General features: G+C 43.1%; 1 protein-coding gene across 6 annotated transcripts in view; it reads right to left on the bottom strand.

The window, feature by feature from the left end:
- ABCC12 (ATP binding cassette subfamily C member 12) overlaps positions 1–23,408 on the bottom strand; it is a 79,000-nt gene that overhangs the window by 38,477 nt on the left and 17,115 nt on the right. For 4 of the 6 annotated variants that reach the window (XM_029076273.2, XM_029076267.2, XM_029076269.2 and 1 more), the window contains 6 exons: positions 20,803–20,951; positions 17,219–17,326; positions 14,616–14,870; positions 12,279–12,350; positions 10,315–10,439; positions 331–403 (listed from right to left, as the gene is read on the bottom strand). In XM_029076273.2, the coding sequence (XP_028932106.1) occupies positions 331–403; positions 10,315–10,439; positions 12,279–12,350; positions 14,616–14,870; positions 17,219–17,326; positions 20,803–20,951 (782 nt within the window). Of the gene's footprint in view, positions 1–330; positions 404–10,310; positions 10,440–12,278; positions 12,351–14,615; positions 14,871–17,218; positions 17,327–20,802; positions 20,952–23,408 lie in introns of those variants that run through there. The other 2 variants (XM_029076270.2, XM_039913558.1) reach the window with 2 other exon arrangements.

The following is a 23,408-nucleotide window of genomic DNA, read 5'->3' as shown; positions in this document are numbered from 1 at the left end:
TTGCAAGGGATGGGGAACAGGGGAAGCTTTGCCTCTGGCTTTACAAAAATTTGAGCCTACCTACCTATAGCTGAAACCAATGTAAGGAACCATAAATCATCTCAATCCCAGAGCTTCAAGAAAATGCTTGGAAGTTTAAAAATAGAAATAACGTGGCTCCTTAATGTTATGTAGAGGTTTCCCTGGAGCCACAAAGTGGGAAGGTGAAAGAAATGACAGTCCCTCAGAGTATGCCTTTTAGACAAATCACTGAGCAAAGGTCTGGAGGTGACTTGGAAACTAGGCCTGGTCTTCCCCTGGATGTTTGTTGGAGAGGTCAAACGGACCCACCTCTGTCATATCACCAAATGGGAGAACTTCCAGATCTGGTAGCAGGCCACAGACCCTGACTGCATGCAGGTACCTAAGAGGTAAAAGTAAAAAAATAAATTCATTTAGATGGCTGGTTCGATTCCTGCTTGAAGGAGATATGTGCTATAGGAAGCAGTGTTGCCTAATAGATAAAGCACAGGCCTGGGAGCCAGAGGATTTGGATCCTAATCCTGGCTCTGACATTTGACTGATGTGTAAACTTGGGCAAGTCACTTCACTTCTCTGTGCCTCAGTTTCCTCAATGCCAAAATGGGGATTCTATTCCTGTTCTCACTCCTACTTAGACTGTGAGCTCCGTCTGGGACAGGCACTGTGTCCAACCTGATTAACTTGTATCTACCCCAGCACTTAGAACAGTGCTTGTTATATAGTAAGTGCTTAACAAGTACCATTAAAAAGTGGCTCCCATGAAAGAAGGCCTAAGTTACATATTTAAGGTGTCTTTGACCTCTGTCTTCAAGGCCCTGTCAATAAAGGGAGTCCTTGGACTTACAATAATAATAATAATAACAATCATGGTATTTGTTAAGCACTTATTATGTGCTGGGCACTGTACTAAGCTCTGGGATGGATACAAGCAAATTGGATTGGATACAGTTCCTGTCCCACATGAGGGTCACAGTCTTATGACACAATTGATTCCTGAAAAGCAGTGTGGCTCAGTGGAAAGAGCCAGGGCTTGGGCGTCAGAGGTCATGGGTTCAAATTCCGCCTCTGCCACTTGTCAGCTGTATAACTGGGCAAGACACTTCACTGCTCTGTGCCTCAGTTACCTCATCTGTAAAATGGGGATTAACTGTGAGCCTCACGTGGGACAACCTGATTACCCTGTATCTCCCTCTGTGCTTAGAACAGTGCTCTGCACATAGTAAGTGCTTAACAAATACCAACATTATTACCTTTTAAATTGAAACAGTGTAAGTCAGAACCAAATTTCTCCTGGAAACAATGCTACAAATGGGGATATGAATGGGGTTCCAGACTAGTTAGATATCCTATTGAATATTCTATTATGAATGAATAATATAGCTAAATTAATGTATTTACATTGAATAAGAGGTTTCTCAATAGGATAGCTATTATTTACTTAATGGGAAGTGAATTGGACCAACAACCCACCTTCTGGCAAGCAAATAACCTCCCCAACTCCCTGCTCTCCTGTCTCTCTAGATCCATCCCTCTGCATCTTTAAACTTTTCCTCTGTCTCTCTCTCTTCCCCCATCCCGGTCATGGCTTTTAGAATCGTTTCCCCATTTGCCCATGAGTTTCCCCATTTCCCCATGACTCCTGAGTTCCTGTCACCAACCCCCTACATTCCAGAGCTAGTACCAAAAAGGAGGTTAGTGTTGAAAAATTAAAACCAATATGGTGTAAACCTGAAACAGGGTGCAAATTTAGAACTTTCAAATGCAGGTCACCTTTACTCAAAACCCCTCAAATCAAGGGCTTAAGTCAGTCCTGTCAACAGGGCTAGTGAATTAATCACAGCCCCTTTGTTCTGGCTTGTCATTTCCCCCCATGTGGCAAGATCTTGGAAGTCCTGCGGCCATAGTTATATCAAAGCATCCATCTCCAAATTGGAACCAGAACCCTGGCTGACCCACTGTGGAGTCATTTCAAGGAAAGGAACATTTCAAGTGACCCCTATCCAAGCCTGAGCACCAATTTCAGGTCTCTCCACCCCAATGCTTTGTAGCCAAGGAGCTTAAACTATCGACTGTGATCTGTCAGCCGGTGAAATGCAATTTGCAGGAAGTAATCTGATTAATAGCGAATTCACTTCTTTCTTGGTAGCCACAAGCAGTCAAGCAAGATATACCCACTGGGCCTCATTTTCATCTCTTCTGGAATAGACCTATTTCTGGGGCTCTCCCCTCTGCAAGAAACTTTCATGCATTCATTCATTCATTCAATCATATTTATTGGGTGCTTACTGTGCACAGAACACTATATTAACTGCTTGGGAGAGTAAAATATAACAATAAAGAGACACATTTCCTGCCCACAATGAATTTTCTCCAGACCTCAGGTCTCTCCCCATCTTCAAATCCCCTCTGCGATCACATCACCTCCAGGAGGCCTTTTCTAAGTAATCTCTAATCATCACCCCATATCATAACTCCCATTTGCTATCTCGGTTCTTCTGCACTACCTAAGCAATTCAGATACCACAACATCCATAATTCTTTTGTACATATCTGGAATTCTCTATTACAACCCCATATCTAATTTATTGATGTTTCTCTCTCCCCTGCTAGACAGAAGCTCCTTGAAGGGGAGGGATCATATCTTCTAAATCTTTCTGTACTCTCCCAAGAACTTAGTACAGTGCTTTACTCTGTAGGAACTCAATAATTTATTCATGTTTCTCTCTCCCCTGCTAGACAGAAGCTCCTTGAAGGGAGGTATCATATCTTCTAAATCTTTCTGTACTCTCCCAAGAAATTAGTACAGTGCTTTACTCTGTAGGAGCTCAGTAAATGCTTCTGATTGATATGTTCCTCCAATTTTTGGATTTTTCCGCTTTGAGCCGCGTAAAGATTAACAGTGTAAACCCTTACATTTAGCTGATCACCTCACCAAAATATTGCTTTTCATTGTACGGTTGAGCTGTTTATGTGTTTGTGTCTTCTGTCTGTCTGCATTGCAGTTGTCCTTTGGAAAAGTTTTAAAGTCCCACAGTCTTTACCTTGCTTTGTATGTTGCTAGGCCCAGCACCACGTGCAAGTGGTCATTTAATAAACAGTATTCAATAATGATGGTGATGATGATACTGATGATAAGTAAATGAATGAAACATATTGGGAAGTAACACATTTAATGGAGAAAGTGTGGGGTTGGGAATCAGGAGACCTGGGTTCTAGTCTTTACTCTGCCTGCTGTGTGACAATGGGCAAGTCACTTAACCTCCCTGAGTCTCAGTTTCCTCATCTGCAAAATGGAGATGATACCTGCCTGTCCCTTCCTCACAGGGCTAGTGTGAGAATCAAGTCATATGAATCCTGAGACAGTGATTTGGAAAAAGAAAAGGGTTATGTAAATACAAGTTATGCTCTCTGTGGGCAGGAAACATATCTATCAACTCTGATATACTGTTCTGGCCCAAGGAGTTAGAGTACAGTGCTCTGAACACAGTAAGTGCTCAAAAAATACCACTGACTGATTGACTGATGTCAAATGTGATGCCAAATTCTTACATTATAGGATTTTAGCCTTTCAGTCTGCTCTGAGTGACTTTGATACTTGAACTAGACCATCCACAAATGAGAAGTTTAGAAGAAATTATATTACATTTATTCTGGGTTTTTTTTTAATGCAAAATGGCCCAAAACCTGATTAACTCCAGGTCTGAGTCAGGCTCTTAGGTTGTGGAGGTTGGTCAGAGGATGAAAATCTGCAACACTGTTTATTCTGGAGATTGGAGCTGGGGACTCTGAATAGCTGGTTGGTAGTGGCAGGAACAGTGTGGGTCTCTAATCCTCCTTCCTCCACCAGTCTTTTTCTTAACCTAAGATCTTGTCCTCGGCTATGTTGGTTGGCAATTTCTGTGTATGTGTTTCACCTCCCCCATCTCAGAAAGTACTTTCTACAGAAGAAAAAAAAATCCTGTCATTTTCAGGACACACTTCCCCAGAGTTTTTAGCGATGAGTGATTTCATAAATAGAATATCTATAAAGAAAATAACAGGCAGGTTTGACTTGGGAGCCTGCTACTTTGAAGAAATACCTCCCAAACTCCAGAGGAACTGTATCACAAAGGCAGTCTCCCCAGGAGGAGTGTAGTTTAGTTTCCAGAGTGATGGGTTTGTGCAGAAGCAGCAGCAGCAAGCAACAGTAGCAGGGAGCAGCATGGCCTAGTAGACAGAGCCCGGACCGGGGCATCAGAAGGACCTGGGTTCTAATCCCGGCTCTGCCACTCATCTAATGTGTGACCTTGGGCAAGTCACTTCATTTCTCTGTGCTTCAGACACCTCATCTGTAAAAATGGGGATTAAGACTGTCAGCCCCACGTGGGACATGGACTGTGTCCCGCCTGAGTATCTTGTATCTACTCCGGTGGCTAGTACAGTGCCTGGCACAGAGTAAGCACTTAATAAATACCTTAAAACAACTAGCAATGGCAGCAGCAGTCATTCCATCTAATGAGCATCTGAAATACTTGGTGAGGCCCTAGGATCCAGGCCAGGCTGGCTGTCTTCCTCTTTGCCCAGGAATTTTTTCTTTTAATTAACAGAGGGATTCTCTTTCCTTTAACCATTCAGATGAATGGGTCTCTACTTAGGCTGAACAAAGTCCATTTTTAGTAATAAAGCAATTGCTGGGGAGTGGAAGGGATCTGTGATGTGTTTGAATGTCTATCTCCCCCATCCTAGACTGTAAACTCCTTGAGGAGTTTTGTGTTGTATTTTCCCAAATGCTTAGTACACACAGTACTAAGTGCTCGGTAAAGACCATTGATTGAATGATTGATAAGTTAACTACAGTGCTTTCACTTGGTAAGGCAATCAAAGTTTGAGTTTCTGGACAGTTCATTGGCAGCTGACTTCTATTGATTCTCTGCTGAGTGAAAGGCAATTCTCAACATGAGTTTACATTCACAAAAGACACCGGGGAATCGTTATTATCAGCATCATTATTCTTTCTTTAGACTTACATAGAGATAGGGAGTGTGTTCTAGTGGAAAGAGCCCAGGATTGGGAGTTAGAGGAGACATGGACGTTCTAGTCCCATCTCCACCACTTGCTCATTGTGTAAATTAGGGTGAGCACTTAAATGGGGAGTAAGACTGTGAGCCCCATGTGGGACATGGACTGTGTCCAACCTGATTATTCATTCATTCAATAGTATTTATTGAGCGCTTACTATGTGCAGAGCACTGTACTAAGCGCTTGGGATGAACAAGTCGGCAACAGATAGAGACAGTCCCTGCCGTTTGACGGGCTTACAGTCTAATCGGGGGAGACGGACAGACAAGAACAATAGCACTAAACAGCGTCAAGGGGAAGAACATCTCATAAAAACAATGGCAACTAAATAGAATCAAGGCGATGTACAATTCATTAACAAAATAAATAGGGTAACGAAAATATATACAGTTGAGCGGACGGGTACAGTGCTGTGGGGATGGGAAGGGAGAGGTGGAGGAGCAGAGGGAAAAGGGGAAAATGAGGCTTTAGCTGCGGAGAGGTAAAGGGGGGATGGCAGAGGGAGTAGAGGGGGAAGAGGAGCTCAGTCTGGGAAGGCCTCTTGGAGGAGGTGATTTTTAAGTAAGGTTTTGAAGAGGGAAAGAGAATCCGTTTGGCGGAGGTGAGGAGGGAGGGCGTTCCAGGACCGCGGGAGGACGTGACCCAGGGGTCGACGGCGGGATAGGCGAGACCGAGGGACGGCGAGGAGGTGGGCGGCAGAGGAGCGGAGCGTGCGGGGTGGGCGGTAGAAAGAGAGAAGGGAGGAGAGGTAGGAAGGGGCAAGGTGATGGAGAGCCTCGAAGCCTAGAGTGAGGAGTTTTTGTTTGGAGCGGAGGTCGATAGGCAACCACTGGAGTTGTTTAAGAAGGGGAGTGACATGCCCAGATCGTTTCTGCAGGAAGATGAGCCGGGCAGCGGAGTGAAGAATAGACCGGAGCGGGGCGAGAGAGGAGGAAGGGAGCTGGTATCTACCCCAGTTCTTAGTACAATGCCTTGCACCTAGTAAACACGTAATAAATACCATTAAAAATCCCCCAGAAAACTCTATGTGTCTTAGTTTCCTCATCTATGAAATGGGGAAAAAAAGTTTGTTCTCCCTCCTTCCTTAACTATGAGCCTCATGTGGGAGGGGGACTGTGTCCAATCTGATTATCTTGTATCTATGCCAGTGCTGGGCACTAATAAGCACCGAATACGTTCCATCCTCATTATTACTTTTTGGACATTCATTCAGACCACATCCTACCTCTCCCACTACAGCCCACGCTGAGAGTAGTGTGGCCTACTAGAAAGGACACAGATCTAGAAGTCGGAGGACTTAGGTTCTAATTAATGGCTCTGCCACTTGTCTGCTGGGTGATCTTGGGCAAGTCACTTAACTTCTTTGTAACTCAGTTACCTTATCTGTAAAATGGAGATTAAGACTGAGGAGCCCCATGTGGGACATTGACTGTGCCCAGTCTAATTAGCTTGTCTCTACCTCAGCGTTTTGTACAGTGCCTGGCACAAAGTAAGCATATAACAAATACCATTAAAAAAGGAAAAAAACTTCAGCTCACACACTCCACTCCTCTAACACCAACTTATTGTGTGTATCTTGATCTCACCTCTCTAGCTGTCAATCCCTTGCTTAAACCCTTCCTCCTACTTTAAACACCCTCTCCCATCATATCCAACAGGTTACTACTCTCATCTTCACAGCCCTATTAAAATCACATCTCCTCCAGGATACCTTCTCTGACTAACATCTAATCTTTCCCTTCTATCCTCTTTCCCTCTACATCGCCTATACACTTATGTCCATATCCCTTAAGCTCTTTGATATTCACACCACTCCAACTCCCAGAGCACCTGTGTACATATCCTTAAACTCTGTTGCTTTCTTTTTCGATCAATCAGTGCTACTTGTTGAGCACTTACTATGTGCAAAGCACTGTACTAGAGCTTGGGAAAATACAGTTCAACAGAATTAGCAGATAATGTTCCCTACCCATAAAGAGCTCACAGTCCAGAGGACTGAAATTTCTGAAATATATTTTATTTTCTGTCTCCTTCATGGGCAGAGATGATGTCAATCAACTCTATAGTATTCATTCATTCAATAGTATTTATTGAGTGCTTAATATGTTCAGAGCACTGTACTAAGTGCTTGAAATGTACAAATTGGTAACAGATAGAGACAGTCCCTGCCCTTTGACGGGCTTACAGTCTAATCAGGGGAGACAGACAGACAAGAACAATGGCAATAAATAGAGTCAAGGGGAAGAACACCTCATTGAAACAATAGCAAATAAATAGAATCAAGGTGATGTACATCTCATTAAACAAAATAAATAGGATGATGAAAATATATACAGTTGAGCGGACAAGTACAGTGCTGAGGGGATGGGACGGGAGAGGGGGAGGAGCAAAGGGAAAGGGGGGAGAAGAGGGTTTAGCTGTGGAGAGGTGAAGGGGGGGGAGTAGAGGGAGCAGAAGGAAAAGGGGAGCTCAGTCTAGGAAGGCCTCTTGGAGGAGGTGAGCTTTAAGAAGGGTTTTGAAGAGGGGAAGAGAATTAGTTTGGCCAAGGTGAGGAGGAAGGGCGCTCCAGGATCGTGGGAGGACGTGGCTCAGGGGTCGACAGTGGGATAGGCGAGACCGAGGGATGGTGAGGAGGTGGGTGGCAGAGGAGCAGACCATGTGGGTTGGGCAGTAGAGAGAATGGAGGAGAGGTAGGAAGGGGCAAGGTGATGGAGAGCCTTGAAGTCTAGAGTGAGGAGTTTTTGTTTTGTGCAGAGGTTGATAGGTAACCACTGGAGGTTTTTAAGACGGGGAGTGACATGCCCAGAGCTTTTCTGCAGGAAGATGAGCCGGGCAGTGGAGTGAAGAATAGACTGGAGCGGGGAGAGAGAGGAGGAAGGGAGATCAGAGAGAGGGCTGACACAGTAGTCTAGCCATGATATTACGAGAGCCTGTAGCAGTAAAGTAGCCGTTTGGATGGAGAGGAAAGGGCGGATCTTGGCGATATTATAAAGGTGAGACCGACAGGTCTTGGTAACGGATCGGATGTGTGGGGTGAACGAGAGAGACGAGTCAAAGATGACACCGAGGTTGCGGGCCTGAGAGACGGGAAGGATGCTCGTACCATCCACGGTGATAGGGAAGTCAGGAGAGGACCGGGCTTAGGAGGGAAGATGAGGAGCTCAGTTTTGGTCATGTTGAGTTTTAGGTGGCGGGCAGACATCCAGGTGGAGACGTCCTGGAGGCAGGAGGAGATATGAGCCTGAAGGGAGGGGGAGAGGACAGGGGCAGAGATGTAGATCTGCACTCTCTTTAGTACAATGCTCTGTCCACAGTAAGCACTCAGTTAATCACATTTATTGAATGCTCACTGTGTGCAGAGCACTGTACTAAGTGCTTGGGAGAGTACAATGTAATAATAAAAAGACACATTCTCTGCCCACAACAATCTTATAGTCTAGATGGGGATACAGACATTATTATAAATAAAAAATTATAGATTTGTAGGTAAGTGGGGTGGGGCTTGGCGGGGGAAGGGGAATGAATAAAAGGAGCATTCAATACATATTATTGATTGACCATACTCTGTCACCATTCAGTGATGCATCTGATAAGATAAAACTGTCCAGTGAAGTAGAACTCGAAGCAACTACTTAAAAAAAATTAACTAAGAGAAGCAGCATGGCTCAGTGGAAAGAGCATGGGCTTTGGAGTCAGAGGTCATGAGTTCAAATCCCAGCTCTGCCACTTGTCAGCTGTGTGACTTTGGGCAAGTCACTTAACTTCTCTGTGCCTCAGTTCCCTCAACTGTAAAATGGGGATTAAGACTGTGAGCCCCACGTGGGACAACCTGATTCCCCTGTGTCTACCCCAGCGCTTAGAACAGTGCTCTGCACATAGTAAGTGCTTAACAAATACCAACATTATTATTATTATTATTACAGTGCACCCAAAAGGAGAAACATTCGGAATGTACATCCTGCTCTGATCTAACCCTTGGAAAATCCCCAAAAACATCTGGACATTGAGAGACCCAAGGGGTCCCAAAGTCATCTGACTGGGCCAGGTCACATGCAGCGAGGGAGGACAGATTGTGTTGAAGAAGAGTGAAATCAGGGCCAGCTTTGCACAGTACATGAGTAAAGCAACTGCTTCAGACTGCAAGGTGGCAGTTGGCGATTAAAGATTTGAAACCTCCCAAACTGATGCAAGTCTTGCCTGTATTAACAGAGGATTGAGATGGGAATGGGTGTGCGCAGGTCAGGGTCCCCCCAAAAGTATGTTCTATGTTTAGATGTTTGGTGTCCGTAGAATTTCATTGTATTATGTTACCAGCATGCAATGACTCTGTAATGTACACACTGTACATTGTAATTAATCCATGTGGGATGGGAGGAGGAGCAATTTTTCTCTGTCTTAGGGAAACCAAATGTTTGAATCATACAGCCAATCTATTACTAGTATTTAATGAGCACCTACTGTATTCAGACCACTGTCCTAAGAGCTTGGGAAGATAGCATAGAACTTAGTAGACATGATTACTGCTCTGAAGGAGCTTTCAATCAGCCCTCGGGTGAAAGATTTCCAGGGACTGCGCAAGGATTTTGCAATCGTACTTCCATGTGATCAGGGATTAAAGCCCAGATGTCCAGTGGAGGAGCAGTTGTTGCATAATTCATTTTGCACTCACCTGACTTCTTAAATAGCATTTCCACTAAATTGCTGCCCATCGATTGGCAGTGCGAACTGCACTCTGTTGAGCCTCCAGGAAAAAGGAGTGATGCTTCTCAGGTAAAGTAACTGGAAATTTTGTTGTCATTCCATGGAGTTATTTCCAAAAAAACTAACAGCAAGTGTTGGCTAATAATGTCAAAACTGATTAAATGCATACCTGCCCCTTCTGACTTCAAGGGAAGGTTCCATTATGTAGCCTAAGGCAAAATTAGCGGATTCATTTTTCTCCAGTCAGTAAACATATGTGCCATTACAGATAAGTTCAGAGCATATACTGCTTGATAGTGGAAATAAAGTAGTGATTCAATCAACTTCTCAGTGTGTGAACACAGGTCCTTAGAAATCAAACTTCCAACCCGCCAGGTTAGTAATAGAATAAGTAAAATCCATTTGGTTCTAATGAATACTTGAACAGATCTCTTAAAAGAACCTCACTTTTCAGCCACTAATAAAGAAATCAGATGTCTAGGCTAGTGTTTGTCAAGCATTTAAACCCCTAATGTCACGAAACAAACTGTTTACCTTTCGTCGTCATATATTTCTCCAAATAATATGTTTTCTCTGACATTTCCGTGAAATATCCATGCTTGCTGAGACACATAGGCTACTGTTCCATTGATTCCCACGGTTCCATCGTGTAACCACATCTAAACCAAGCAGATGGCATAATATTCAGAAACCCGTTCCTTGGAAAATTCCGCTGTGATAAGTAGATTTTGATCAAAATTTCATTGTTTTAACACTAATTCTAACACTATTCGCTTGGCATTCCACTGTCCTTCAGAGGAGTAGGGTGTGAATAGGAGTCATGCACCTTGTATTATACCAGAAGTTCCTTGAGAGCAAGAAATGAACTTCCACTGTGTTGTTCCAAGCATTTAAAACACAACACTGCTCTCCGTGGGCCCACAGTACATTCGCTACTACTACTTGATCCCTTCCTTGCCTCCTCACCAAGCGAGGCCTGAGTGCGAGGTTGATCCTACTGCCTGACACTTGAAGCAGGAAGCCCCTCAAATCCTCAGCATTCCAGCCTACAGTTGGTCCACAAAATGTCAGAACAGAAATCCCGAAGTAAAAATTAACTGTTACTTTTTTTTTACTTTTGAATAGTTGGATTTAGTCCATGCATCTCTTTTGTAGATTTTTCTCTGCCATCCCTCACTTAGCTTGTGAGTCCTTATCATGTATCTTCTGCCAGGTTTAGATCAATGCAGAGTCCTGCACATGTGGCTAATAGATCATCTCTCTTTCTACCCATCACCATTTCACCACCACACTTTCATTATTCCTGTGACACAGATAACCTGCTCGACACAAGACAATCTTCTGCAAACCCCTCATAGTATAGGAAAGAGGGTGTCCAATCAATCAATTAATCAATCAGTGGTATTTATTGAGCACTTACTGTGTACAGAACACTGTACTAAACATTTGGGAGAGCACATACAACGGAGCTGACAGACACAATCCTTGCCCAAAGAGAATTTACAGTCTAGAGGAAGAGACCCATATTAAAATAAATTCCAGTCAGGGTGGAGTATAAGGCTACGTATGTAAGTGATGTGGGAGTGCTTTGAATATTCAAGTGCTTAATGGGGACAGTTCCAAGTGCACAGCTGACACAAAGAATGAATAGGGGAAATGAGGACTTGGTCAGGAAAGGCCTCTTGGAGGAGAGGTGATTTTTGTAAGGCTTTGAAGGTGAGAAGAGTGGTGTGCTCTGACAAATGTGAAGGGAGAGGGAGTTCCAGACCAGAGAGAGGATGTGGGCAAGGGCTTAATGATGAGATACACTGAGTAGGTTGACATTAGAGGAGTGAAGTGTGTGGATTAAGTTATTGGGTTGTAGAAGGAGATCATCAAGGTAACATAGGGGATGATGATAATGATGGTGTTATCGAGATGATATAGAATCTTGTTCCTCTCACCACCAGCACAGTCGGGTCTTCTTCCTCCTGCCACTCAGCTGCAAGGGGAACCCTACTCTGAAGGGACAGCTTCATTCAGTAAGTAAGTGAGGCTCAGGGCACATTTGTTCATTCATTCATTTATTCATTCAATCAATCATATTTATTGAGTGCTTACTGTGTGCAGAGCACTGTACTAAATGCTTGGGAGAGTACAATACAACAATAAACGGACACAATCCCTACCCACACCATAGGAGAGGGAGTCCATGCCAAGAAAGAGCACCCATCATTCCTCTGCCTGTCGGAAGTGAGATCTGGGCTACCTGGGACCAGGGAGAGGAACGCAATGGCTCTGGGAAAAGGGTGGGAAGACAAAGATCATTTCTGGTTAGATCTAAGCATGAAAAGCTTAAATCCAGAACACTCTTGAAACAGAATCACGACTTAACCTCAAAGGTCTGAAAGGCCGAAAAATCCTAAATTTCTCCCGAAGTCCTAAATACCCCCAAATGATCAACTTATGTTCATCATGAAACTCAGTCTACAAGTGACCTGACATGGCTTAACACTTACTTGTCCGAGGAGAGCCGATATTAGAGAACTCTTTCCGCTGCCAACATTTCCACAAATCCCTAAAACCTTTCCCTGCAAGAGAAGGAGAAGAGTGCTGAGAAAATCCTTTCTTCAGGATAATCATTTCTTCTTTAGAGAAACAGCATGGCCTAGTGGAAAGAACATGGGCCTGGGAGTCAGGGCCCAGCTTCTCCACTAGTCTGCTGTGGGACCTTGAGCAAGTCATGTCACTGCTCTGTGCCTCTGTGACTTCATCTGTGATTACAGCTGTGAGCTCTCTTTGGGACATGGACTGTGTCTGACCTGATCATCTTCTATCTACCCCAGGACAGCACCCAGTGCATAGTAAGCACTTAACAAATACAATTTTTTTAAAAAATGACAAGATAATGGTCCTTCGCCTTGGTTGAAGGGTCATGCAGCCAGAGATTTCATATGTGTCACTCAAGGTTGAAGAGGGAAGGGAGTCAGCCTTGAAGGTGGAAAGACCCTGTCAGAACCAGGCAGAACCACAGCAACGGTGCTATGCTTTTTTGTAATAGTGTTTGAGTGCTCCCCTGAAGCACTGCTCTCACGCTGGGCCTGGAGATGCTCTCTGACTTTGTTGGGAGATGTAATTTACCCTGCAGAGTAGGCTATAGAGTGAGGAAAAATGGTGAGCTTTAGTCTTCTGGTGTCTATGGCTACTCTCTCAGGACAGACTTAGCATATTTAGAAGAGCACTAACCTCCTCCACTAACCACGAGGAGCAGTCTGGGAACACCATACTGAAATGCACACCTTGATCACTCCCTAATGGCCTTGAAGAATTAATGCTCTTCCCAAAGTGCCAAATCATATTACCAGGAGTAGCCTTACGTCCTGAGAGATTTGGTCTCGGTGCAATTAAAAGGTCAGGCAAGGTACAAGATGATGGATGAAAATAGTAGCCTTAGGAGAGTTAATTGTGCTTTTTCTTCAGTCTCTTCTCCCAATACAACTATACAAACTCAATTTGCAATTACTAACTGTCCTGGTGTATTTATGTGCAGATCGGGTTTGTGGAAGAGCATTTGGTGGTCAGTGCTGAGGGTTTCATTTTTTAAAGACTTTCTCGCTTAGGACTGTTAGATCAGTGCCTAATGTTTCATGTTGCTGAATAATATTCTCCTGGACACCTTCAAAATATGTGATGATTTTTCTTCCCAGAGCCCTCCAAGCGTTTCTAATTTGTAGATTCATTATCTGAATGGGGAGATACCTTTTCAAAATGTAGGAAACAACAGGCTGCATTGAAAGGAAGGAATGAATGCTTGAGTCATATTATCCTTGGGGCTCAGAGTTCAAAGAGTGAGTAGATATGCAGAGGTGGAGCCTTATATGAAGCTCCTTCTAGCTTATTGTGGTCAAGGAATATGTCTATTTACTGTTATATTGTGTTCTTCCAAATGCTTAGTACAGTGCCCACAGTAGGAGCTCAATAAATATGATTTTAATGAATGAATGAATTAATGTGAAGATTTTAACATGTGGGGCCTATGTATTCAAACTGGTAGAGGGAATGAATCCAACCTGATTAACTTGTGTCTACTCCAGTGTTTAGAACAGTGCTTGACACGTAGTAGGCATTTAACCATTGCCGTAATAACAGTATTATCATAACTGTTGTTATCCTTATTAATAATAATAACAATAATCATGATAACATGTTTGGCATAGATGATGTCTTATGTGGTATAGTGCTGATGCTCTGTGTATGGGGCATGGCCTCATGGCCTGACTAAACCATATAGCTTAAATAAACTTTTGTGATCCTCTGGGGAGCAGTCAATGGAATTTGGCTCTAGCCTAAACCAATGCTCTTTGGGGTGGAACTAGAAAAATGTTTACAAAGAAAAGACCTAAACCACCTGGGTTGGTCTAGTGCTGGCTTGGTATAGTGCAAAATTAAAATATTTTAAGGTTGTTAGGAATCTAATATAGCCATCATTTGACAATACTGATAAAAATTGCCTTCCTCCAGTAAACAGTCATATTAAAATAATAACCCAGACCCATCACACTGCAAGCCCTTAGAGGGCTGGGATTGTTTCTTTACGCCTTTATATTCTCTAATGCTTCAAAATGGTAGTACTCAGTGAATACGGGTGATGATAAAGATGATAATGAAGGTGATGTTGTTGATGATGACTATAATGATATTAGGGGCTTGTTTTAGAAATTTGTCAGAAAAGCAGATGTAAAAAGCAGTCTGTTGACATCAGGTTTCACAGGAGGCAACTGGGACAGAAGTGAAATGAGCTTTTGGGGCTTTCATGTTCGGTCAGGTGGTCAATGTGCTTGGGAATGGGAACCTACCTTTTGCAGGGTGATATTTATATTGTGCAAAACCAGGGGGCTGCTGGGCTTTGTGTCTTCGGACTCTGGGGGCTGCAGGAACTTCTGACTCAAACCCCGAGATAGCTCCTTCCTGTCTGGCAGCACATTCTCTTGGCTATTTTTTCTACTGATTTCACATTCCCAAGAAAAAGTAGCATTTTCTACCACCAGGGCTTTGTCTTTGTCTTCCAGTGGAGTGATGTACGTAGGGAGGCTTTGGTTTAGGAGAATTTTCTAAAATTAAATAGACATGGTTAATTAAAAAAAAAATCCACCCCTGACAGGCAACATCACATTCTGCATGACCTAATGGTGACAGTATTCTAGATGCTTTATGGGGAACATGTCCACTAATTCTGTTGTATTGTACTCTCCCAAGAGCTTAGTGAAGTTCTCTGCACATAATAAACATTCAATAAATTCATTCATTCATTCAATAATATTTATTGAGCGCTTACTGTGTGCAGAGCACTGTACTAAAAGCTTAGAAAGTACAATTCGGCAAAAAATAGAGACAATCCCTACCCAAAAATGGGCTCACAGTCTAGATGGGGGGAGATACAATCAATACAATAAATTGATACAATAAATACAGTTGATTAATCAAATAAAGGTTTGAAGGTGGGGAGATTGATGGTCTGGAATATAAGGATGAAGGGAGTTGCAGAACAGAGAAAGTGAGTCGGAAAGGGGTTGTCGGCAAGCTTTAGATGAGATCAGGGCACAAGTGAACAAGTGGGCACTAGAGGAGCAAAGTATGCAGTCTGGGCTGTAGTAGATCAGTAAAGTAAAGTAGGAGGGGGAAAGTTGATTGAGGGCTTTAAAGCTGGTGGTAAGGAGTTTGGACTCAGCATAGATTCAAGACCCTCTGTCTCCAAAAACCACACACATTCATCCATCTGGGAATGGATTCTCCACCTACACTCACACTCCATCTACACCTACTCCTTTGGAGAACTCATTCGCTCACATGGCTTCAACTTCCACCTCTAGGCGGATGATACCCAAATCTAATCTCCAGTCCTGATCTCTCTCCCTCTCTGCAGTTTTGCATTTATTCCTGCCTTCAAGACATTTCTACTTGGATGACGTCCCGTCACCTCCCATCAAACTCATTATGTCTAAAACTGAACTTCTTATCTTTCCACCCAAACTCTGTCCTCCCCATAACTTTCTCATCACTGTAGATGGCATTTCCTGTCTCACAAGCCCATAACCTTGGTATTTTCCTAGACTCCTCTCTCTCTTTCAAGCCACATATTCAATCTATCACTAAATCTTGTCGATCCACCTTCACAACAGTGCTAAAATCTGCCCTTTTCTCTCCATCCAAACTGCTACCCCATTAATCAAATCATTTTTCCTACCCCTCCTTGATTACTGCATCAGCCTCCTTGCTGACCTCCCTGCCTCCCATCTCTCCCCTCTCTAGTTCATACTTCATTCTGCTGCTTGGATCATGTTTTTACAAAAGCGTTCAGGATGTTTCCCCACTCCTCAAAAAACTCTAATGGCTGCCTATTCATCTCTGCATCAAACAAATACTCCTCATCACTGGCTTTAAAGCAGTCCATCACCTTAGTCCATCACCTTTGTCCTCCTACCTCACCTAACTTCTCTCCTACTACAACCCAGCCTGCACACTTCGCTCCTCTAATGTTAACCTTCTCACACTGCCTTGATTTAGAGAAGCAGTGTGCTCAGTGGAAAGATCCCGGGCTTGGGAGTCAGAGGTCATGGGTTCGAATCCCAACTCTGCCCCTTGTCAGCTCTGTGACTGTGGACAAGTCACTTAACTTCTCTGTGCCTCAGTTCCCTCATCTGTAAAATGGGGATGAAGACTGTGAGCCTCACGTGGGACAACCTCATTCCCCTGTATCTACCCCAGCGCTTAGAACAGTGCTCTCTCTGCACTCAGTAAGCGCTTAACAAATACCAACATTATTATTATTATTGATTTCTTCTATCACCCACATCCTAACTCTGGCCTGGAATGCCTTCCCTCCTCATATCCAACAGACAATTATTCTGTCCCCCTTCAAAGCCTTATTAAAGGCACATTTCCTCCAAAAGACCTTCCCTGACTAAGCCTTCCTTTCCTCTTCTTTCTCTCCCTTCTGTCACCCTGCCTTGCTTCCTGCATTCATCCCCCCCATCCCAGCCCCACAGCACTTATGTACATATCTGCAATTCATTTATATTAGTGCTGTCTCCCCCATAAGCTCACTGTGGGCAGGGGATGTGTCCATTTATTGTTATATTATATTCTTCCAAGTGCTCAGAACAGTGCTCTGAACACAATAAGCGCTCAATAAATACATTTCAATGAATGAATGAATGAACAGAGATCCATTTCTCCACAACCACAACCACCTGAGGACCAAAATCCCATAAATCTCCCCAAGATTAATCCTCTTGCCTTTTCACGCACCATGAGAAGTTTTCCCTGAGGCCTGTGGTCCAGCTCATTCCTTCATTCATTCAATCATATATATTGAGCGCTTACTGAATGCAAAGCACTGTACTAAACCCTTGACTCATAATGGAACCTCACCACCCAACTCACCCAATGGGAATTTTACCTTCAATCTCATCAGAGACACATTTGCCTCTGCTGCTGATTTGACTGAAAAGGGCAGGATTGCAATAGAAAACTTCATTACATTAAACATGGCAATGACACTAAAAGCCTGCAGACAATAGAAAAAGAGGAGTGTTTAGGAAAGGATGGGTTGTGGCAGCTGAAGGTGCTGCATCCAAGAAATGGTTACATTTGGATTCTTCTTCATCCAAGAAATGGATACATTTGGATTCTTTTCAGGGAATTATTTCTCCTGTGGGTCAGCAAAACAGCTTAAATAATAATTATTATTTTAATAATAAGAAGAAGAATGAGGCCTGAGAGGGCATGTCAGTGGCTTCTAAGTACATCCTGCTGTGGTATTTTTACTAAATTTCTGCAAATTGTGCAAAGCATCCATGATCATCTAAGGAGAACTATATACTATACCTTAAGACTTAACTTAAAGAAGCAGCATGACCCAGTGGACAGAGCATGAGCCTGGAAGCCAGAAGGACCTGGGTTCTAATCCTGACTCCGCCACTTGTTTGCTGTGAGAACTTGGGCAAGTAACCTAACTGTTCTGTATCTCAGTTACCTCATCTGTAAAGTGGGAACTAAGACTATGAGCCCAAGTGAGACATAGACTGTGTCCAACCTGATTATTTTGCATCTACCCCAGCACTTAGAACAGTGCCTGGCACGTAGCAAGCACTTCACAAATACCATAAAATAAGACTTCTAAGTATCCAAACTGGCAGCAAATAGAAATATATAAATATAGCTCACTCTCATAGGGAGTTAATCATTAAGTCAAAACCATTGTCACATACACGCACTGCACTGTACTACAGTGCATTTAGGATTGAAGAATACCTGACAGGTGCCTATTTCCTTTTCCAAGATGCAAATAATAATAATCAATAATAATGGTATTTGTTAAGCTCTTACTATGTGCCAAGCACTGTTCTAAGCCCTGGAGTTGATACAAGGTAATCAGGTTGGAACAGTCCCTGGCCCAATGGGGCTCACAGTCTTAATCCCCATTTTACAGATAAGGTAAATGAAGCACAGAGAAATTAAGAGACTTTCCCAAGGTCACACAGCAGACAAGAGGCAGAACTAGGATTAGAACCCATGACCTTCTGACTCCCAGGGCTGTGCTCTATCCACTACACCATACTGTTTCTGGAGGAGGGGCAGCCCCTCTCAGAATTTCAGGAAACATTTCTGTCCACTCATTTTCTGCACCAGTTCCTGACAATTCTTCTATTTTTTAACCGTTGCTGTTTTCAACCCTTAGACATCATACTAAGTGCTGAGGTAGATACAAAGCAATCAAGTTGGACTCAGGCCCTGTCCCACCAGGGAATCACAGTCTTAATTCCCATTTTACAGATGAGGTGCCTGAGGCACCGAGGATTGCCCAAGGCCACAGAGCAAACAAGTGGTGGAGCTGGGATTAGAACCTAGATTCTGTGACTCCCAGACCCATGCTCTATCCACTAGGCTTCTCAGTTCATCCTCCATAGTCCCTCTGTGCTATATGCACTAAGTGCTCTTCCTCACCAACTGCTGATGGATGGGGGTTTTTAATCTTCAATTGGCTGTGTGGGTGGTCCCTTTGCAAGCCCTTTCTCGGAAGCCCAGGAAATCACCCTCAAAACCCTGCTTTTCTTCTAGTCTCTGTGGCTCCCTTGAAGAAATCAATCAGGGGGACTTGGTGCGTCCTAGCCTCCATGCTGGTAAGTGACTCAATGCCCCATTCCCATCTAAATGACACCTCATTTCATCTCTAATAAATGATACCTGGATTTTTCAGGGGAAACAAGTCAGAATTACCGGTTTGTAATTAACAACCTGTCCCCAGCTACCCATTTTGCAAATTGGTAGCACATCTGCTTTCTTACCCAGAGGGGGGACCCCGCCTGATGTTTGGCATATAATTAGGTAAGTGGGACCAGGTTTCGACTTATTCTGTTTCATTATTTCAGAAGGCCCAAGACACTGCCATCTCATTCTGGTCTGAGGGATTGTTAAAGCAATGCCTTGAAAATTAAAATGCCTCAATCAGTTCATCCAGTGGTTGGTTCAGGCTCTGCTCTGAAATCATCTGTGTTCCACTAACCCTTTGTGTAGAGGGAGAAATCTTTAGAATATAGAGAAGAAGCATGGTGTAGTAGATAGGCCCCGGGCCTGGGAGTCAGAAGGTCCTGGGTCCTACTTGTCTTCTGTGTGACCTTGGGAAAGTTACTTAACTTCTCTGTGCCTCAGTTAGCACATGGGTAAATTGGGGATTGACACAGTGAGCCCCAAGTGGGAAAAGGGACTGTGTTCAACCCGATTTGCTTCCATCTACCCCATTGCTTAATACAGGGGTGGCACAAAGTAAGCACTCAATGAATACCATTATTATTATTATATATAGCTATGCTTTGTTCTCAGAGAAGACTCGCTAATGATGATGTTTACCAATTTTGTTTGTGTGTGTATGTGCATCTGTAAATGACAAGGCTGATATGGAATCTTACAGGCCCAGTCACATTGTGCATCCATAAAGACTGTCCCTTGTTATGCTGACATTTGTGTTTGCCGTGCCTGGCTCTATTATGGCATTTGCCTCATTGTTTCAAGAGCCTTTTGGAATTTCTGCTTCTAAAGAGCCACTACTTCTCTTTAGAATTCGAAGTCATGAAAATACCAGTCTTTGCCATAAGTGGGTCAGACAGCAGCCCCTGTGAGATTGAGAATCCATGCCTCTTTAAGCCCCTGTCCAAACCCAATATTCTTAAAGGCCTAAATCTCTTATTCTATGCCTGTTCAATCTTTTATTGGATGATGTTTTCATTTCCATTCTTGTTCTCTTTGGGATTCCGAAATGTCTAATTTTCAGTGCAATTACGTTTCTCGCTTTTTCTTGACTTTAATTTTTTCCTAGCACATTACAATCTTTCCTCTGAAGTCTTATTTTTTCCTCTTCATTGGCCCTTTCTTTAAAGAAGGTTGTGACCATTTTTCCCGTATCTTCTCTTCTATGCTCCCCCAGCCTGGTGGCTTCCTTTATTCTGGACTTCTTTCTGAAAGCTGGTCCTGGAGCTAGCTGGAGCTGAGGCACTGACTTGCTATGTCTCCTGATTCTGTTATGTGTGGCCCATCAGAACCAGAACTAGGCCCAAATGGTAGCTCGTCTCTTCTCTGGCCCCCTTTTCCAGTCACCTTTGACCTCAACTTCCTGCTCTTTGAGAGTGGTTAACCCTCCATTCTGTTTCCCTCCCTGGACCCTCTCCCCAGCTCCTGTCTTCATTCCTTTTGGTTTGGGGGCTGGCTGGAATTTGAGAGACGTTTTAAGCTTTTCTACTTCCCTTTCACCAAATACTGTAGAGGTTTGTTCAGCATCAGGAACCTACTTGTCATAGACTTTCACCCTTCCACAGCCTCATCAGTTTTTTCAGGTTACATTCACATAAAAAGTTGGAGAAAGCCCACCCTCCAAAAAACAGGATGCTCACTGGGACACCTTGACACGGTCATATCCAGTACTTAGATGATTTACCAAAGCCAAGAGTGATCGAGTGGCCCTATTAGATTTGGAGGGGAAAAACTTACCACAGGTGCCGTGAGTTCTTGTTTCAAGAGAGTGTGGACAATGAAGGTTAGGACAATAGCCACAGTTGACACAATAGGGGTTAGAGAGCTGTTTCCACTCTGGACATATCCTGCTTTTTCCAGTAACTTTTTTTCCATAGTTCTTATGGCTGTAAAATAGGAAATGTTTCCCACCTAATGTTATGTAGAATGATAATGCTTAGTATATTTCATTTTCCAGAATGCTTTGAGAACAATTCCCTCATTTTATCCTTGCCCCATCTCTATGAGGTAATAAGAAGCAGGTTTTATTATTCACAGTTTTGCTGATGAGAAAACTGAAGCTCTTGTCTCGTCTTATCTTATGCTTTCAAGTTGTCTCCTACCCATAACAACTCCATAGACACATCTCTCCCAGAACACCCCACCTTTATACACAATCATTTTGGTAGTGTATCCATAGAGTTTTCTTTATAAAGATATTCAATAGTATTTATTGAGCACTTACTATGCGCAGAGCACTGTACTAAGCGCTTAGAATGTACAAATAGGCAACAGATAGAGACAATCTCTGCCCATTGACGGGCTTACATTCCATTGACTTCTTTTACATAGTAAACTTGAGTCTCTGCCCTCAGCTCTCTCCCATGCCACTATTGCCCAGCACAGGTGAGTTTTAATTTGCAGCAGATTACCCTCCACTCGCTAGCCACTGCCAAAGCTAGGAATGGAATGGATATGCCTCTGCTTGACTATCCCTCCTGTAGCCAAGACTGTTAGAGTACTATAAACGCTCCAGATGCAATCCTGAGTGGGGAAACTGAGGCTCATAGAGGTTAAATGGCTTGCCTGAAGGTCATACAGCAGGCTAGAAGCTGAGCTGGGAATAGAACAGGGGTCACCTAACTCCAAGCCACATTCTCTCTCTTCCCTCTCATGACTCCACTGCATTTGTCATGTTTTCCCTCTTGGAAATGTCTTCACTTTTTTTTATATTTGTTAAGTGCCTATCATGTGCCAGACACTGTACTAAATGCTGGGGTGGATACAAGATAATTGGATTGGACACAATCCCTGTCCCACGTAGGGCTAACAGTCTTAATTCCTGTTTTACAGGTGAGGCATCCAATACACAGAGAACTGAAGTGACTCGCTCAATGTCACATAGCAGACAAGTGACCAAGCTTTGGATTAGAATACAGATCCACTGATTCCCACGCCTGTCCTCTTACCACTAGCCATGCCGCTTCTCATTTGAAAGTCTAGAGGTTCTATTTGGGTTCTTTTGTCAATTGTGGGGATTTACATTTAGGATAAATTGCTTCCCTGTGACAAGTTTAAAGGTTTTCCCAATGTTCCTGAGAGTAGTCCTCAATATTTTTCTTGCTCATCAATTGTTTTGGCAAGTGTTCTAATTGCAGTTGTAACTGTAATGTGGATCATTAACTGACTGCAAACTGATTCTTTGGGAGCAATTATGTAAATGTCCCTCCAAGTAGTTTTACATTTAAATCAGATTTAAACATTTTTAATATTTAACTTTCTTTTTTTATAAAAAAACTTTCATTTTTGGTTATTCCAAGTGAGGACACAATTCCACTAATATTCAAAGACTCTGAAAATAGTGTACAGGAGGGTTGTACATTTAGTTCCACCAATACGTGGCTTTGCTTTAGAATTAGGGAACGTTCTTCCGACAATGCATGTCTCTCTGGGTACATCATAACATGGTGTCAAAGTGAAATGTTGTCTGCAAAACCACAGTGAAAATGCCAAAATTGATTTTTTTCCTTAACATGTAATCCCCATGTTTTGGGAGAACTGTATGTAAATACATTCTATTTAAATTGCGTAAAAGACCTCTAGGTTGGTCAGCTACTTTAGGATGCTTTAGTCTAAGAAAATGTCCAGTTGAAATTACATTTGGGGTGTGCCCTATAGTAATAATAGTATTTGTGAAGCATTTACTACGTGCTAAACACTGTCCTGAGCACTCAGGTACATACAAGATAATCAGGTCGGAAGCAGTCCTCGTCTCACATGGGTCTCACAATCTAGGGGGGACTACAGGTATTTAATCCCCATTTTACATATGAGGAACCTGAGGTCCCCGTAGATTGAGTGACTTCCCCAAAGTCACACAGCAGGCAAGTGGAGGATCTGGGATTAAAACCCAGGTCCTCTGACTCCCAGGCCTGTACATCTTCCTCTAGGCCATTCTAGGCCATTCTAGCAAGGAAAATATTGAGGACTACTCTCAGGAACATTGGGAAAACCTTTAAACTTATCACAGGGAAGCAATCTATCCTAAATGTAAATCCCCACAATTGATAAAAGAACCCAAACAGAGCCTCTAGACTTTCAAATAAGAAGCGGCATGGCTAGTGGTAAGAGGACAGGGGTGGGAATCAGTGTATTGGCATTCTAAGATCCTAGAGGATCTTCCTCTAGGCCTAATATATGATTAGGATATCATAATATCCTAGAGTGTCTATGTAGTATATGGATCAGTGGATAGATAGATATAGAAAGCTGTCAAAATCTGAAAATGGAACACATACCTCATGGCCTCCTGTAGCCTACCTTTTGCTATTTCCTTATCTCACCTTGGCTTCACGGACTCTGTC

Source organism: Ornithorhynchus anatinus, chromosome 11, assembly GCF_004115215.2.
Source record: "Ornithorhynchus anatinus isolate Pmale09 chromosome 11, mOrnAna1.pri.v4, whole genome shotgun sequence".
Classification (NCBI taxonomy): Eukaryota; Metazoa; Chordata; class Mammalia; order Monotremata; family Ornithorhynchidae; genus Ornithorhynchus; species Ornithorhynchus anatinus.
This window is presented reverse-complemented; position numbering and strand designations above follow the sequence as displayed.